Source organism: Clupea harengus, chromosome 23 (genome assembly GCF_900700415.2).
Source record: "Clupea harengus chromosome 23, Ch_v2.0.2, whole genome shotgun sequence".
NCBI classification, from domain to species: domain Eukaryota; kingdom Metazoa; phylum Chordata; class Actinopteri; order Clupeiformes; family Clupeidae; genus Clupea; species Clupea harengus.
In genome coordinates, this window is record NC_045174.1 from 9,037,985 (window position 1) to 9,053,478 (window position 15,494).

The following is a 15,494-nucleotide window of genomic DNA, read 5'->3' on the forward strand; positions in this document are numbered from 1 at the left end:
TTACCGTAAATAAATAAAGAGTCGGGGGGGGGGGGGGCTGGCAGGAGCCATGTGCTCCCGTGTGGCTACTGCTTAAATGGTTTGAACTGTTTAACCTGGCCAGGCCCACTTCAACCTGAGGGAGTTGACTGGGTCAGGGTTTGCGACCCTCAGATGGTCACAGCAGCGCTGTGTTTGTGTGTTTTCTTGCACCTTTCCACTGTCTGCTTGTGATTTACTCGATACAGTGAGCTAAAAGATTGACAGAGAGGTGATCTTCTCAACCTTGTCCATGATTGGAGGTTAAGAGCTGTGACAGGAGGGGTCTCAGTGTGTGCTTTTAAATTGGGATGATACTGAGGTTGAATACCAACCTTTTTTTCCTTTTTTTTTTGCTCGCTAGCCAGTGTGATATGATGTTGTGGGTTTGGTATGCTAATAAGGTTAACAGATTATCCCCCCAGCTGCTTTGATCCGCTCACTCTGTTTCCCCTCACGCTCGCGCACTTTGAATCCTTGTGGGAGTTCCAGAATCATGCCAAGTCAGTGGGTGATGACAACCAGCGCTGGGGAGAGATTTGTTTTAAAACACCACTGCACCGCTCAATGGCCTTGGTGTGGAGCCGTCAGGTTCAACCGCTGGGTCATCACGGTTCCCTTGTGAGAGGATGTAAAGCCCCATCGTGGCACTTGACTGGCTAATCTGTGAAGCACTTTAAAGGGTTAGGGTTGACGCCCTCGCGAGAGAAGATTTCGCCTAAGAGGCTGAAGGGAAATTTGTTGAATAAGTGCTATGTCATGGTAATCATTCTTCTCCATACCCTGGGTAAATGCTGCTGAGAAGGACATGGAGTCTGGTAAAATAGCACCACCATGTGGTCGGAGTCTTCCTTGAAGGTAGCGTGGGCCTTGGTTTTCAGTCACTGTTGGAAGAACAGGAGGGGTGAAAGCAACCAAAACAGCGTAGGCTACAGTAAACACTATTTCTCGAACTTCTTGAGCAGCCCATAAACTTAAAGGTAAACATTCAACATTTATTAAGTACATCTATGTCTACCATGTAGTCTACATGTTGTAGTGTGGTGGTGTAACATCAATAAAGAGCAGGCTTCAAACAAATACACCATTATGAAAAAGGGGTTTTTATTACTCTGAAACATCAACTGTACATGCATAGTGGTGCAATTTACAGTATTAAAACCATTTTGAAACATCTACAAAATACTGACCTCTACACCTCTCTAAGTCTAGTGCTATATTGAACCAGAGGTATTACCTGCTAACACACACCAAGCTGGGCCAGAGGGATGACAAAGAGATGGACATCTGGAAAAAGGATCATCATGAGGACCAGGGTGTCCTTTAAGTATTTACACCAGTTTTCAACCAAGCCAGACTTCAACAAGGATACCTTTTTGGTACCATTTCTCTGGTGAGCTGGGTAAGGTATTGCTGTACTAAGAATCTGTTCCTTAAAATGAGATGTTTTTTTGGTTATTGTTTTTTTAACTGGGAACCATAAGGTACACTTGTGTTGTCTTCTAAACGAAAAGCTCCCCCTACAAGAAAACTTTGCCCTTTGAATTTAGTGTTCACTGGTATCATTACTAAGTTTGCTGGCTATATTTACGAAGAGCTGGGATCAAGAGAAAGAAAAAAAAAACACTGTTCTTCACACCAAAACATATAGTGAAGCTGCTACAACAAATCGTATCCGTAGCATTTGCAGTCACACTGGCCTGGTTCCAAGCATCCTGGTTTACATGCGCAGTCCCACTGAGATGGTTCTTTACCTTCAGACCTGATCACAAGGGACTCTTACCCCCATGGGGCCAGGACTGCCTGTGGAAGTGGGTCTCCTGTGCCTGGATCTGAATCTACCTTGTATTTCATCTTATTCATAAAGTAGGCATACACTGGAGATACCACTAGCAGATAACACATACGCAACCACTAGCAGTTTTTAGCAGTGAGCGCCATGTGGCTAGATTGTGCATCCCCCTGGTGTTAATGGTGTTAAACACTTCAGAGAAACTCAGATTGTTTTACCCACGCTGCACTACCAGCGAAATGACAGACTGATTGTCAAGAGAAGTATTTAAGTGCTGACTATTAGCGGACACGTTGGTGGTTTTACAGAAACATTTAGCTGGGTTTGGTAATAGTATGTAACGGCAGTGAGCTATTAAGGAGCGCACAGTATTAGATGGAGGAGTGGAGGACTGTACTACTACTTTGGCATAGCATTTGGCACTTTCTAGCCGTGACCAAATATCAAACTAGGCTGCAAGAATTGCATCACAAAAGCTTGGGCTGCAACCCTTGCCTGTGCACCCTCTCTCTCTCCCTCTCTCTCTCCTTCTCTCTATCTGTGTGTGTGTGTGTGTGTGTGTGTGTGTGTGTGTGTGTGTGTGTGTGTGTGTGTGTGTGTGTGTGTGTGTGTGTGTGTGTGTGTGTGTGTGTGTGTGTGTGTGTGTGTGTGTTAAAGAAAAGTAAGGAGAAAGACATCAAAGGAAAAGGCCCCACCTCTAACTTCATCCTCCCTCCTTAGTTTGTCTCTAACGAGAATACTAATCTCAAAAAGCTGGCTGGGGAAATCAATAAGGGATCTATTCATTCTATAGAATTTGGCCAAATATGGTTCCTCCCTGCAATTAGCTGGTGCTTGCAAAGGAATATGGGAAGACTGTGAAAGGGCTGCCTGGTACCTAATTGTGAGCAAACCTCAATCTATGTCCCTACCTTAGGTCTCTTTGTACATAGCTAAAAGGACTGGGTAGTTGGACACACTACCCCACCTACACCAACACCACCAAATGGCTCTACACCAGTCAGTAATGGGGCTTTCTTATGGTTACAACTGTGTCACTATTGTAGGTCTACAGTGATGGGTTAGGACAGAGAGAGAGGGGCAGAAGTTAATGGAAAATTGAACAGGGAGATGCAATCAACGGAAGGTTAACTGACTTGATCCTGAAATCCACCATGTAACTGATCTTAGGTCTGCAATGTGCCACTAGACTACAAAGGACTGGACCAAATTTCAGATTAGTTAACTGAGTTCTGGCCATACTTGATATCTTATCTCACTCTTTCAGGATCAGTGATCTAGAGAGTTCAGGAGGTCTCCACTGTGTGCCTCTTATCAATCAGGAGGAATTAGGGAAGAAGAGTCAGTGAGAGGGAAGACAAAGAAAAGGCAGCGAGAGAGAGAAAGAGAGAAAAGTTTGAATGGCATGAAGAAGAGAGTCTTGGTCAGAGAGCAGGGCCATAGAATCCTAAGATAATGAGGTCACATGACACTTGACATGACAAAGGTTATCTTACCGGACGAGGGGAAAGAGCACAGATCAGAGTCCTGCCAGTTAAAACTGAATTTATAGAAACGTAAATGTTCTCCGTTTATCATTGGCAGAGATCCATTTAAACCAGGAAATGTTTCACTCTTGCACAAGTTTCACTGCAAAACTGCCCAGCGTTATTCTATTTTAAGCCCAAGCTACAATGTAAATTAGATAAAGTCAGCGTATTCTCTGATAAGTACCTTGATTCAGTTCTCCCCCTGCGTGTGCTGCTGTTTGCGGGTGCTTGGTGAGCTAAACCCACTCTTGTTTACTCATGCATGAAAAACATACCTGATTCTATATTTCAGTTCAAAAAAATAGTTTTTTTAAAAATGCAAACGTCCATGCACTATACAAAAGCATCATTTTTGCAAACGTCTCCAAAAACCGCCCCCACCTGAACGTACCGATTGCCGAAGTATTCACATCGTTATTGTAGCATTAAACTAAAACGTAAGATTAACACATCGGTAGATGCTAGTGGCCTGTCAGTGCAGTAGGAAGACCATAATTATCTACACAGCGTAGCTTTAAAACACACAAATATGTTGTTTGCATACCTGTCAGTGGTGGCACATTCACAGTAAATAAAGTGAGGGCATATCATATCAAGAGGTGAAAATAAAACAAGCAAGTACAACTCACGTCCTCTCTTCCCTGGATTAATATGGCAGCAACATGTACAACCATTCTGAGAAGTGTCAAATTTAAACAACTAATTATATACAAAGAAGAGAACAGTTAAGACCATTATGAGGGACAGTAATTCTGTCTTCACCCATAACTTAATACTTACTAGAAAGAGTTCCAGGTGTGTTGTATAGGAATGGCTATGCAATATGTGATCTAATCAGATATAAACAACACCACCTGGCATAACACATGAACTAATTGAATGCCTGGTGACATTTTAGTCTTAATTTTCTCTTTAAAAAGTGCTTTCTGATTGGAAAAAAACAAGAAGACAAACAATGGTTAATTCAAAGGAATACAACACCATGACAGAAGGAAGGGATATCTAGGCATGCATTATTGTAAATAGATCATTAAAGACACAAACTGATTCCCTGGAAAAAAGAACAGGATTAAATAATCCTGTCTACAATTTGCGTATCTAACCATCTTGATTTAAATTACAGAGATAAAATGGTATGTGACTAAACTAAAAAGCAGACAGAGAAGAAAAGAGATAGCTATTCAGAGAAGCCTGCCCTGCGAACCATGGCACTGCCTTGTAATGGATAGGTACTAAATACAAAACAAACCTGAAGCTCAATTACATTTTCGAATTTGGTTACTCAACCGAGTTAAAAAATAAACCTTTCTGTTTGATCCGTATAAGAAATCTGTGATGTCTTTGGTCCTGCGATTGCCTGATTCGGCAGCAGCCAGTATGATATCTAAATGCACAATAACCTCTAATAACCTATAAGAACCATCCCCAAGCCTATACTGGATTAAATGGAAGTAATCCAGTTTGATATTGAGAATTTTGTTTATTGCGGATTGGGTGTATTTGTTGAATATTGCTGTCTGGTTGTAAAATTCATCACTACATTCAAAGCCAAGCCAAGCCAAGTCTAGTGCAAGTCTAGTGCAGGCCCATGAATAGCACTTGTTATACCCTTTCATTTTCTCTCTTTCTATGTAATATTGATGGGTTTATTGCAGAGTAGAGCTCCTGCTTAGTTTCTCTCTGTAATGGTAAAGCTCCTCTGGAAAACAAAGGCCACTTTATCCCAGCATAGAGGTATGCTCCCACACAGACACACACACACACACACACATAGGACTGACTCAGAAACAAGCATACAACCTCACTTAAAACAGGCGCACACACACACACACACACACACACACACACACACACACACACACACACACAACTAAGACCATGAGCATATGGTGCATGTTGCCTAAACAAAATGTGTCAAAAAAATAACACACAGGCGCACACAGAAATTGATGGAATAAATTAACTCACAAACAAATCTAACAAATCTACCCTCCCACAACACATACACACACACACACACACACACACACACACTCACACACACACACATATACATACTCTCTCACACACACACACACACACACACACACACACACACATAAACATACTCTCACACACACACACACACAGAGCCTCACTGCAAGCCCTGCTGCAGTTCCCTTCTCAGAAGTACAAGTAGTAGGTCCAGTACAGCAGGTTGATGAAGATGAAGGAGAGAGGGAAGGTCAGGCGTGAGTAGTTGTCGATGTAGTGTGGGTTCTCCACGTGGCAGCAGTTCAGGAAGCGCACCAGGCGCCCCACCTGCAATATGGTCCGCAAGCAGCGCCCACGCGGGTGGGGGCCCGTGTCCATACGGGGGCCCGGGACCGGGGCGTTGGCCAGCTCCTCCTTGGGTAGGCTGTGTGTGGGGCTGCTGGTGCTCCCACTGCGGCTCAGCACCTCCTCACGCTTGCGGGCGCGCAGTGCACGGCTCCCGCCGATGGAGGTGACGACGCCGTTCATCTCGTCCTCGCGGTCCTGCATCTCCTGACCGTACTGCACATTTTGCCCAAAACCACGCAGGGTGATATGAGTTTGAGCATTTTGAATGTATACTGTACAAATGTTGGCATTTACAAAATTGAAATTCCTTAAACATAAGGATGAAAAGATTTCTGCCCATGCTATGCGTAGTACTTTTGACGATGCTATCATTAAGTACTGTACAATATTGATATATTACAATATATAACCTCTGCATGTCTTTTCTATGAAGAGAAAAAAAAATAAACATGCAGAAACACACCTCATCACCCACCAGCATGGTGCACACAAATACACCCCCTAATGTCTCATTAGGACATGCAGAGATGGCCAGAGTAAGGGATCATGGGATGTGTGCTTGACTGAGCGTCCTTTGCCAGTGAATAACAGAAGGGATGGCTTATGCCGTGAGGTTGAAGGTGAAGATGATGATAGAGATGACAATGACTACACTGCACAGACCAAATGAATGGAGAAGTGTTGACAAGCATAATGAAGATGACAACAGCTAGAGGATGACAGCTTTCAACAACAACATGAACAAAATGACAGCGGCGGCGAGGAGGACATGGACTATTACACAGATACTGACAACAGCGGTGATGGCTGGTGATGAAGATGAAGATGAAGAGGGAGGCTGGCTCTCACCATGTAGGCGTGGGCGGAGTTGGGCTGGTGTAAAGTGCAGAAGTGGGCCACCGCGTACTCGATCAGAGCGCCGAAGATGAAGCTGAAGCAGATGCCCAGGTAGACGTCGATGGCCTTGATGAAGCAGTTGGCGTTAGGCAGCGAGGTGCGTGCGCCCATCATCAGGGTCGTCATGGTGAGCACTGTGGTGACACCTGGATAGCCGACAAGCACAATATCTGATTACATTACATCCCAAATCACATTCAATACCCTAATGATGAAAGTCGTAATGAAACATATTTTCAAGTTCAGGTGCATGATGTGGCATGAGATGATGTGGCATTTGATTAAAAACAAACCACAATTCCAATTCCTATAAGAATTCATCAATGAAACATAAGTGCAACCAATAAATACCACTCATTGATACGGCCATTGATTACCTTGATGAACTAACCTTTTCTAGGGTTGTTCAATACACTGCATACTTATGAGGCATTATTAAATGCAACATATGCAACAATAGACAGACGAAATATATCAGCCATCCCCCAGGTATAGCTGTATCTATAGGCCTGTTTTAAGGCCTTTAGTGTTAGGACTAGGTGCGCTCCTAATGGCCAACTCTTTCCCGGCCGTAAAAAGACTAATGTGGGCTTTGACCCTTTGTCCCACAGCCAGTGGTGGAATGTAACAAAGTATTTTTTACTTCGTTACTGTACTTAAGTACATTTTTACGTATCTGTACTTTACTTAAGTAAAAATAATAGTCCATACTTTTTACTTTTACTCCATTACATTTTTTAGCTATTATCTATACTTTTACTCCGCTACATTTCTACAATATGTGTTGTTACTCGTTACATTTTATGAACACAGTTTCGCCAAAATGTTGCCTACACAAAACTATGGATTGCGTTGCTGTTTTGGAAGTTTAAACCAATCAGGTGGCTCTAGCAACTCCAATGATATCAGAGTGCGCGTTTGGCAGCAGCACTAGCGGTAGCTTTGCCTGTTATACCTGAACATTCAACAGACAGCCTGACTACTGCCTATTCAACATGGATCCAGAGTCGGCCTGAACTGAGCCCTCTGATATGAGCCACCCTTGGCCCTATTTAAAAGATATGTTCGAGTACAAAGGCCCCAAGAATGACTCCTGGAGGTTTCAATGCGTTTTCTGTCTCAAATTTAAAGTAGCATATCGAATTAAGTAGATTGATTGCTATGCTAAGTTAATGTCCCTGACTTTTGAATATTGATATATGTATTCGTTTACTGACATGATATTATAATGTTATCTAGCGAAATGCATGTTGACATACAGCAATAGCATCAAAAAACATGATTGTATCTTAATTATATATTTAACGTAGTGGTAAGATAAAGCTGGTAGGTTAGCTATGTCAAGCTAGCGTGCCTTGTTCTGTCCAGTTTTACAATAACATTAGTTTTTCATGTTCCATGTTTCCCTTTTTTACACGTTTACAATTAAATAAAAGATTTAAAGATATCACATGGTGTCTTTATTGGTTTGGCTTAATGGTATTAACTTTGCAAATAATCCCTGATAGATAACAATCCGCAGAATTGTAAGATATAATGTGAACAGTATTACAGATGGTAGGCACAATAAGTACACCAACCTTTCCAATTAACAAATGTTGTTGCTTATAATTATTACTAGTAGTGACATCTGTAGAGGCATTTATTACCAGTAGCTATTTCTTTATCAAAATGGCACAGCCTAGACATTGAGAGACAACCCATTGTGTGAGTACTTTTACTTTTAATACTTAAAGTACATTTAAAAGTAAGTACTTTTTACTTTTACTTAAGTAGGATTGTTGATGTAGTACTTTTACTTTTACTTTTATTTTCCTAGGTACTTGTACTTTTACTTAAAGTTTTAAGCCGGAACCTTCCAGAGGGACCAGCAGCTCACTCCTCTTTTTCTGATTTTTTCTTTTTTGTCTGCGTTCATATGTCAGTGCCTGTGATGAAGGATGCTGGGGGATTTCTTTGGCTTGAAGCCCTGCTGGGAGACGGAAGGCCCAATCCTTGCTGAGTCCACCAGATTCTCCACACACAGGCACAAAAAGTGGGTTAAACCATACGGGTGGCGGGGTGGGGGGGGCAGTGTTTGAGAGCAAGGAAACCCAAGACAGTGACATAAGCAGTTTCTATCATTTACATCTCAAAACGTCTCGGTTACTTACGTAACCTCGGTTCCTTAAGCAGGAACCAGATATAACAGTATGGTACATGACGTCAGTCATGGGGTACAAATCGAAGCATTTATCTATTCACGCCTGAAAGGCCGCGAGATCTGTCAGCGCGCGCTCCTGGCCCCGCCTGCCAGGAGTACTATAATATCATTACGCGCCCTCAGATCTGCCTTGGAAAGAAACTGAGCAAGACAATCAATCCAAGGTAACACTGTACACGCCAACTTTGTTATATCTGGTTCCTGCTTAAGGAACCGAGGTTACGTAAGTAACCGAGACGTTCCTTATCGCAGTTCACTGCGATATAACAGTATGGGACCCTATACATTCCCGCGTGATAATACAGTGGCAGCCAATTACACACACCAGCTTTACTGAAGCCTTTGCCCTCATAGAGGTTCATACGGCCGCTGGCGGTGAACATATTAACAGGGCAACCTTTGTCATAGGCGGCAAGGATCGCGATCCTGCGTCTGTAGGAAACCACCCTGGAGTGTTTCATGTGCAACAAACATGTAGACACCGATGAACACACTTATCATATACATCGTTCTCAGGTCAGGGGATTCAGAGATCGCTTGCCTGCAGAACACCATGAATTTAACAGGGCCACCTTTATCATAGGCGACAGGGATCAGTGATCCTGCGCCCGTAAGAAAACCCTGGGATGTTTCATGTGCAACATAACATGTAGACACTAATGAACACACTTATCATATATATCGTTCTTAGGCCAAGGGATTCAGAGATCGCTTGCCCGCAGAACGCTATGAAGAAAACTAGGTTCAGCCACATCTAACATATAGAATCTAATGAAAGTGTGGCGAGAACTCCAGCTTGCAGCTTTGCAAATATCTTCCACTGAGACGCCCTTTAGTAAGGCCCAGGAAGACGAGACCCCCCGCGTAGAGTGCCCATGCAACTTCTCCGGGGGATCTAAAGACAAGCTCTTATAAGACAACACGATAGCCTCTACTATCCAACAGGAGAGGCTCGGTTTTGATAGAGGTCTGCCTTTTGCGCGTGCACCGAAGCACACGAATAGCTGATCTGACTGTCTGAAAGCTCTAGTGCGCTCTGCGTAACAGCGGAGAGCGCGCACTGGACAGAGCTTATTCAAACGTTCCTCCTCTGCTGACGCAAAAGGAGGAGGTGAGAAAACTGCCAATTCAATCACCTGATTGCGGAATGGGTTACCACCACTTTAGGTGTGTAAGCAGCATTAGGTCGCATAACCACTCTGTAACCAGCGATCGAGAACTGAAGGCACGATGGACTGACTGACAGGGCTTGCATGTCACCAACGCGTTTTGCTGACGTTAACGCCAGCAGCAGCGCGGTCTTTAAAGAGACAAACTTTATGTCCACTGTCTCCAGGGGCTCGAACGGAGGCCCTGTGAGAGCACGTAACACCACCAGCAGATCCCAAGAGGGTATGAGGTGTCTCTCTGGCACCCTGAGCCGTCTCACCCCCGCCATAAAGCGTGACGCTAGCGGGTGACTGCCAGGAGAACTGCCATTAATGCCTGCGTGGCAGGCTGAAATGGCAGCCATGTACACTTTGAGAGTAGAAGCCGCCTTCCCCTCATCAAACAACTGCTGTAGGAATTCTAGAATAACGCCCAGCGCGCAGTTAATGGGGTCGTGCTGACGCGCAGCACACCACCGCTCAAAACTGCGCCACTTCAGCGTATACAGAGCCCGTGTTGATACAGCTCGGGCACTCTGTATTGTAGCCACCACCGCGTCCGACAAGCCTGACGCTATGAGCCTGCACCTTTCAGGTGCCAGGCTCTGAGACGCCACCACTCCGGATGGGGGTGCCACACTGTCCTGTGCGCCTGCGTTAGGAGGTCTCTCCGTAGAGGCAGCTCCCAAGGCTGCTGCACTGACATATTGACCAGATCTGCCGCCCACGCCAGATCTGCTGCCCACAGGAGCAGGCGAGTCGCCCAATGGTGTAATGACAGGGAGCGCACTCCGCCCTGGCGATTTATATACGCCAAGGTCGCAGTGTTGTCCGTCCTCACCAGTACATGCTGACCACTCAGCCTGGGCAGAAAGTGTTGTAGAGCTAGGACTACTGTTCGCAGCTCTAACACATTTATGTGAGGAGCGGCCTCTGTCACAGACCAGAGACCGTTCACGCCTCTCCCTTCGCAGACAGCTCCCCAGCCTTTGGTGGAAGCGCCTGTGGTCACCACCACGCGACGCGACACTATGGCCATAGTGCCCGACGCGGCGAGAAACCAGGGGGTTCTCCAGATCGCCAGGGCTGTCCTGCATCTGGAGGACACCACTACTCTGCGATGCCTGTCTGTGACTGCGTTGAGCTTCATAGACAGGTACCATATTTGGAATGGCCGCATACGCAACATCCCCAACGGGAGCGCTATAGCGGCCGACGCCATCATCCCTAACAGGCGTTGGCAGCGCAGCGACGAGACTGACTGTCCCCGTCGGAACTGGCGCACGCATGTTTTGATGGCATTTATCCGTTCTTGAGACAGCCTGACCTCCATGGAGGTGGAGTCTAAGATCATACCCAGAAAATGCGTAACTTGCCTGGGGCAGAGAACGCCTTTTTCTCTGTTTATAACAAAGCCCAGTCGATACAGGTGCGCCACCACTAGATGGCCATCCTGCACTGCTGCAGCCTTTTTTAACACACGTAGATCTAATATTGGCCGATAATTCCCGTCTCTTTTGGGTACGAGGAAGTAACGGCTGTAGAAGCCTGCATTTCCCTCCTTGGGAGGGACTCTGCTTATAGCCTTCTGTCTGAGCAGGGAGATTATCTCTTTCCGTAGGAAGTGAGATTGTTCTCGCTGCCCCACAGACTGTATCACTCTGCTGAATGGCGGAGGGGAACGGGCGAATTGCAGCACGTAACCCCTTGTGATCGTCTTTTAGCACCCATGGTGACACTGTGCATGCGCGCCAACTCTCCGCACAACCAGGGAGGTTGTGCTCTGAGTTGAATTTGTCGGGGACTAACCCGCTCATGGTCAATGAGTCTAAGCCTAGATCTACACCCACTCCGCCTAGGGAGGGAGATGAGATCTGGGGCTGCCCCCTCATGTTTTTGAAAAAAAATGTGGGGGTGCGATTGCACTGTGTGCATCGCGGGGGGAGTTACACAAGCATGTCTGGGCACTGCGCCATCTGGGACAGGAGTTAGGACATATGATTGTGGTGCTTGTGAAAACCTGCTTACCGTGCTGGACATGATTTCCACATGTGAGCGACGGGCTGATTTCTGTGGAGGCGGTGTGGACTCCACCGCTCCCCCCTGTGTGACGAGTGGCTGACTGTCACGATCAGGAAGCCTGAGGTCTCCCTCTGCCTCGCCCGCGGCGAGCGGAGTGCTGCCGCGGAGCCTGGGCTGCGCCCTGGGCAGGGCGCGCAGCTGGCCGCTGTGCTGCAGGCTGCGCTGGAGGGCGGAAGGGGTGTCTCTGCCAGCCTCGCCCGGTGGATACCTTTGCTGGAGGCGCTGGCGAGCGGAACCCGCTTCTCTTCTGGCCCGGTGCGGGTGTGGTGTGTCCTGAGGAGGACGTCTCACCCGTGCCACTAAAGCGAGGCATCCAAGCCTGGAATACCTCTCTGCTCTTCTGCTGTTCTTCGAACTTGGCAGCCATTGTGACCACTGCCTCCCCGAAGGCGCCCTGGACAGAGACCGGGGCGTCGAGGAGTGGTGCTTTTTCTCTGTCTGACAGCTTAGCCAGTGATAGCCACAGAGACCTCTGGGTAGCCACCGCGGCACCCATCACCCTCCCCAGTGCCTGTGCCGTGCACCGAGTTAGTCTGAGCGACAGATCCGTCGCGCGACGGAGTTCTGCCACAGACGGGTGATCTTCCCCCAGCGACAAGGCAAGCTCAGTCAGGAGCTTTGCCTGGTAGCGCTGTAGCAATGCAGCCGTATTGGTCGTGCAGGCAGCCTGCCCTGCAGCCAAGTAGGACTTCTCTGCCAGCTGAGCCTGGTGTCTGCCCACCCGCGTGGGCAGGAGAGGCTTCTGGCCGAGACGCATCGTGGGGGATGCGGACGAGGTAGCCCGCTACTGCATCCTCCACCTGAGGAAAAGAGAGGTAGCCCCTCTCCTTAGCCATGTGGAGCTGCATGTAGGGCGCGAACCCCGGCACCGGGGCTCGGCCCGAGTAGGGTATCGCCCATGTCGCCTGCAGTTCCTCGTGCACCTCCTCGAAAAAGGGGATGCAGCTGGGAACTGACGCGGCGGAGCCAGCATAGAACTCCCCGCCCAGCAGCGAGGACCGCACACTGGGAGGGGGAGGGAGAGGGAGCCCGAGGCAGCTGGCTGCTCTCAGCGCAACCTCGTGGAGTTGCTGGCCCAGGAGCCGAGACGAGGTAGGAGGTGTCTCCACCCGCATCCTAACGTCATGGCTCGTCTGCATTGCTTCAGCGATTGAGCTGTGCTCATCGGAGAAGTCTAGCAGACTATCATCATCCAGGCTGATGTCCAGCACGAGTTCAGGCTGGACACCGCTTGGTTGAAGCTCCTCAGCCTCGCTGCCCGCAGCCCCAGGGCTGACAGGCGGCGGAGACAGGGAGAGACCCGGGGGCGGAGCTGCCGCTGCAAGGCGACTGCTCACGCTCACCAAGTCCAAGGCTGAAGACGCACTCATTCCTACGGGGGCGTCAGCCCCAGATGGAACCAGTGCAGTCTCCTCGGCGTCCTTGCGCTTCCAGAACGCAAGGCGCCTGGTAGCCTTAGCTAGCGGGAGGCTAGCACAGATGGAACAGACAGGGGCTTTGCCCGAAAGCGCGCCCTCTGCGTGGTCCCTGCCTAGGCAGGTCACGCACCGACGGTGGCGGTCGCCCTTGGGACGGACGTGACCGCAGTCGGGGTAGTGTCTGGCCATCTTTTTTTCAATCTGAAAGTAGAGAAGAATGTTAAAACACAAGCACACTATCTGCAACGAACACGTTGTTAGCAAGCTAGCAGGCTAGTCAGAAACTTAGCCAGCCAGGCAGCCAGGATAGCAGCCACTACTTTCAAAATGAATTAGAGCCAATGAATTTTGTAGCGCCCTGAGCTAGTGAGGGTTAAGGAACCCAGATAACTCACCTACCCGTAGAGAGCGAAAGCACACAAAACTCTTTTGACTGTGGTAGAGCGTTTGAGATATGCTCGGAGATGTTCACTCCGTCTTGCGAAGTTTCAAAAGAGGCAGATCTGAGGGCGCGTAATGATATTATAGTACTCCTGGCAGGCGGGGCCAGGAGCGCGCACTGACAGATCTCGCGGCCTTTCAGGCGTGAATAGATAAATGCTTCGATTTGTACCCCATGACTGACGTCATGTACCATACTGTTATATCGCAGTGAACTGCGATAAGGAACTTCCCTTCTCAAACATTCACTTCATTTCAAAACTCCTTTTCTTTTTTTTAATCTTGAACTTTGCATTAACTCTACATAGTGAATTGTTGCTCTACAACTATTATGTGTACAGAATGTACAATTTATGACATTCTGGGACACTCTAGTGTGCAGGATTTTAGCATTAAAGAAATAGGCCGGGAGCACATATGGTGAATGCAAAGCAGGGTTAACCGCCAAGGCAGGGGAAAATCACCCAGGTGACAGCCAGATCAGAGGCAATGCCTTACCGATGCAGATGCGTGCCGGCACGGAGGATTGGCTGATCCAGAAGGACACCCAGGAGAGGACCACCAGAGCGCTGGAGGGCACGTACGTCTCCAGGATGAAGTAGAGGATGCTGCGCTTCAGACGGAAGTGGAAGATCAGCTTTGGGTAGTTACCTGAGGAGAGAAGAAGAGAGAGACAGAGAGAAAGGTGAAGAGGTGTGTGGTAAGGCTCTAGGTTCGTCATCTCTGTGGGAGTCAAAGCACTGGCTGTCGACAGACTGATTCACTAAGATGAAAACTCCCCAAGTTGAGTGTATGGTGTTCAGAATGCAGAATTTGAAAATAAGCACAGTGTATGGTACTGGATTTCTTTTCTAACACACTCTTACATTCATGCTTTTCAACTTCTCTATCTAAAAATGTGTGTGTGTGTGTGTGTGTGTGTGTGTGTGCTGCCATGCACGTACAAGTATGTTTATATATGTACACGTGTATACGTGTGGAAGAAGGAGTGTGTGTGTTGTTTTGCACACGTGTCTGTATGTGGATGACTCACCTGTCTCATACACCGCCTCAGACTCTGACGTGTAGTAGTCCTCCAGGGTATACTGGGCCAGCTGCAGCGTGTCCAGTCCACTCACAGAGTAGTTCCCACGAGTCCAGTAAAACACAACATCCTTCACATTGTACCCCCCTGCAGGAACAAACACGCACACAACATGGTTGAACAGAGCTGAACATCCTTCACCATTTAAATTGAAATATTTGGAATATTATTTATTTTATGAACGTAAATATAAATCTATATGTGAAATACAACTCTTTGTACTTTTATGTAAAATAAAGATATAGAAGGCTACATAAACGTCACAAGAACAATGTTGCTCAACATTCACAGCACAGTATTATCGTTCTTCTACCCCTAGGCGGCGCTGTTGACCTAAATATAACAGTTCAGGTACTTAAAAGGCGATTTTTGTTTAATTGGGGGAACCTTTCCCATAGATGCGACAGCTTTTCCTTATAGCCTATCTGAGACTCTCCGCAATGTATCGCGCGCGAATCCCCTTAGGAGAGAGCATATTTTTGCGCTGGAGAAAAAAAGGCATGCATAATTGATCTGTGAAGGGTGAAAGGAACCGTGCATGCTTTCCCTACAAACCATTA

The 15,494-nt window shown here is 47.1% G+C and overlaps 1 protein-coding gene across 1 annotated transcript in view; it reads right to left on the bottom strand.

The window, feature by feature from the left end:
* Positions 1 to 2,412: 2,412 nt before the first annotated feature.
* The window catches only part of gabrz (gamma-aminobutyric acid type A receptor subunit zeta), a 42,197-nt gene continuing 29,115 nt past the window's right edge, over positions 2,413 to 15,494 (bottom strand). The window contains exons 7-10 of the mRNA XM_031560911.2: positions 14,884 to 15,021; positions 14,349 to 14,501; positions 6,511 to 6,704; positions 2,413 to 5,874 (exon numbers count right to left, since the gene is read on the bottom strand). Of these exons, the coding sequence (XP_031416771.1) occupies positions 5,503 to 5,874; positions 6,511 to 6,704; positions 14,349 to 14,501; positions 14,884 to 15,021 (857 nt within the window). The 3' untranslated portion in view covers positions 2,413 to 5,502. The remainder of the gene's footprint in view (positions 5,875 to 6,510; positions 6,705 to 14,348; positions 14,502 to 14,883; positions 15,022 to 15,494) is intronic.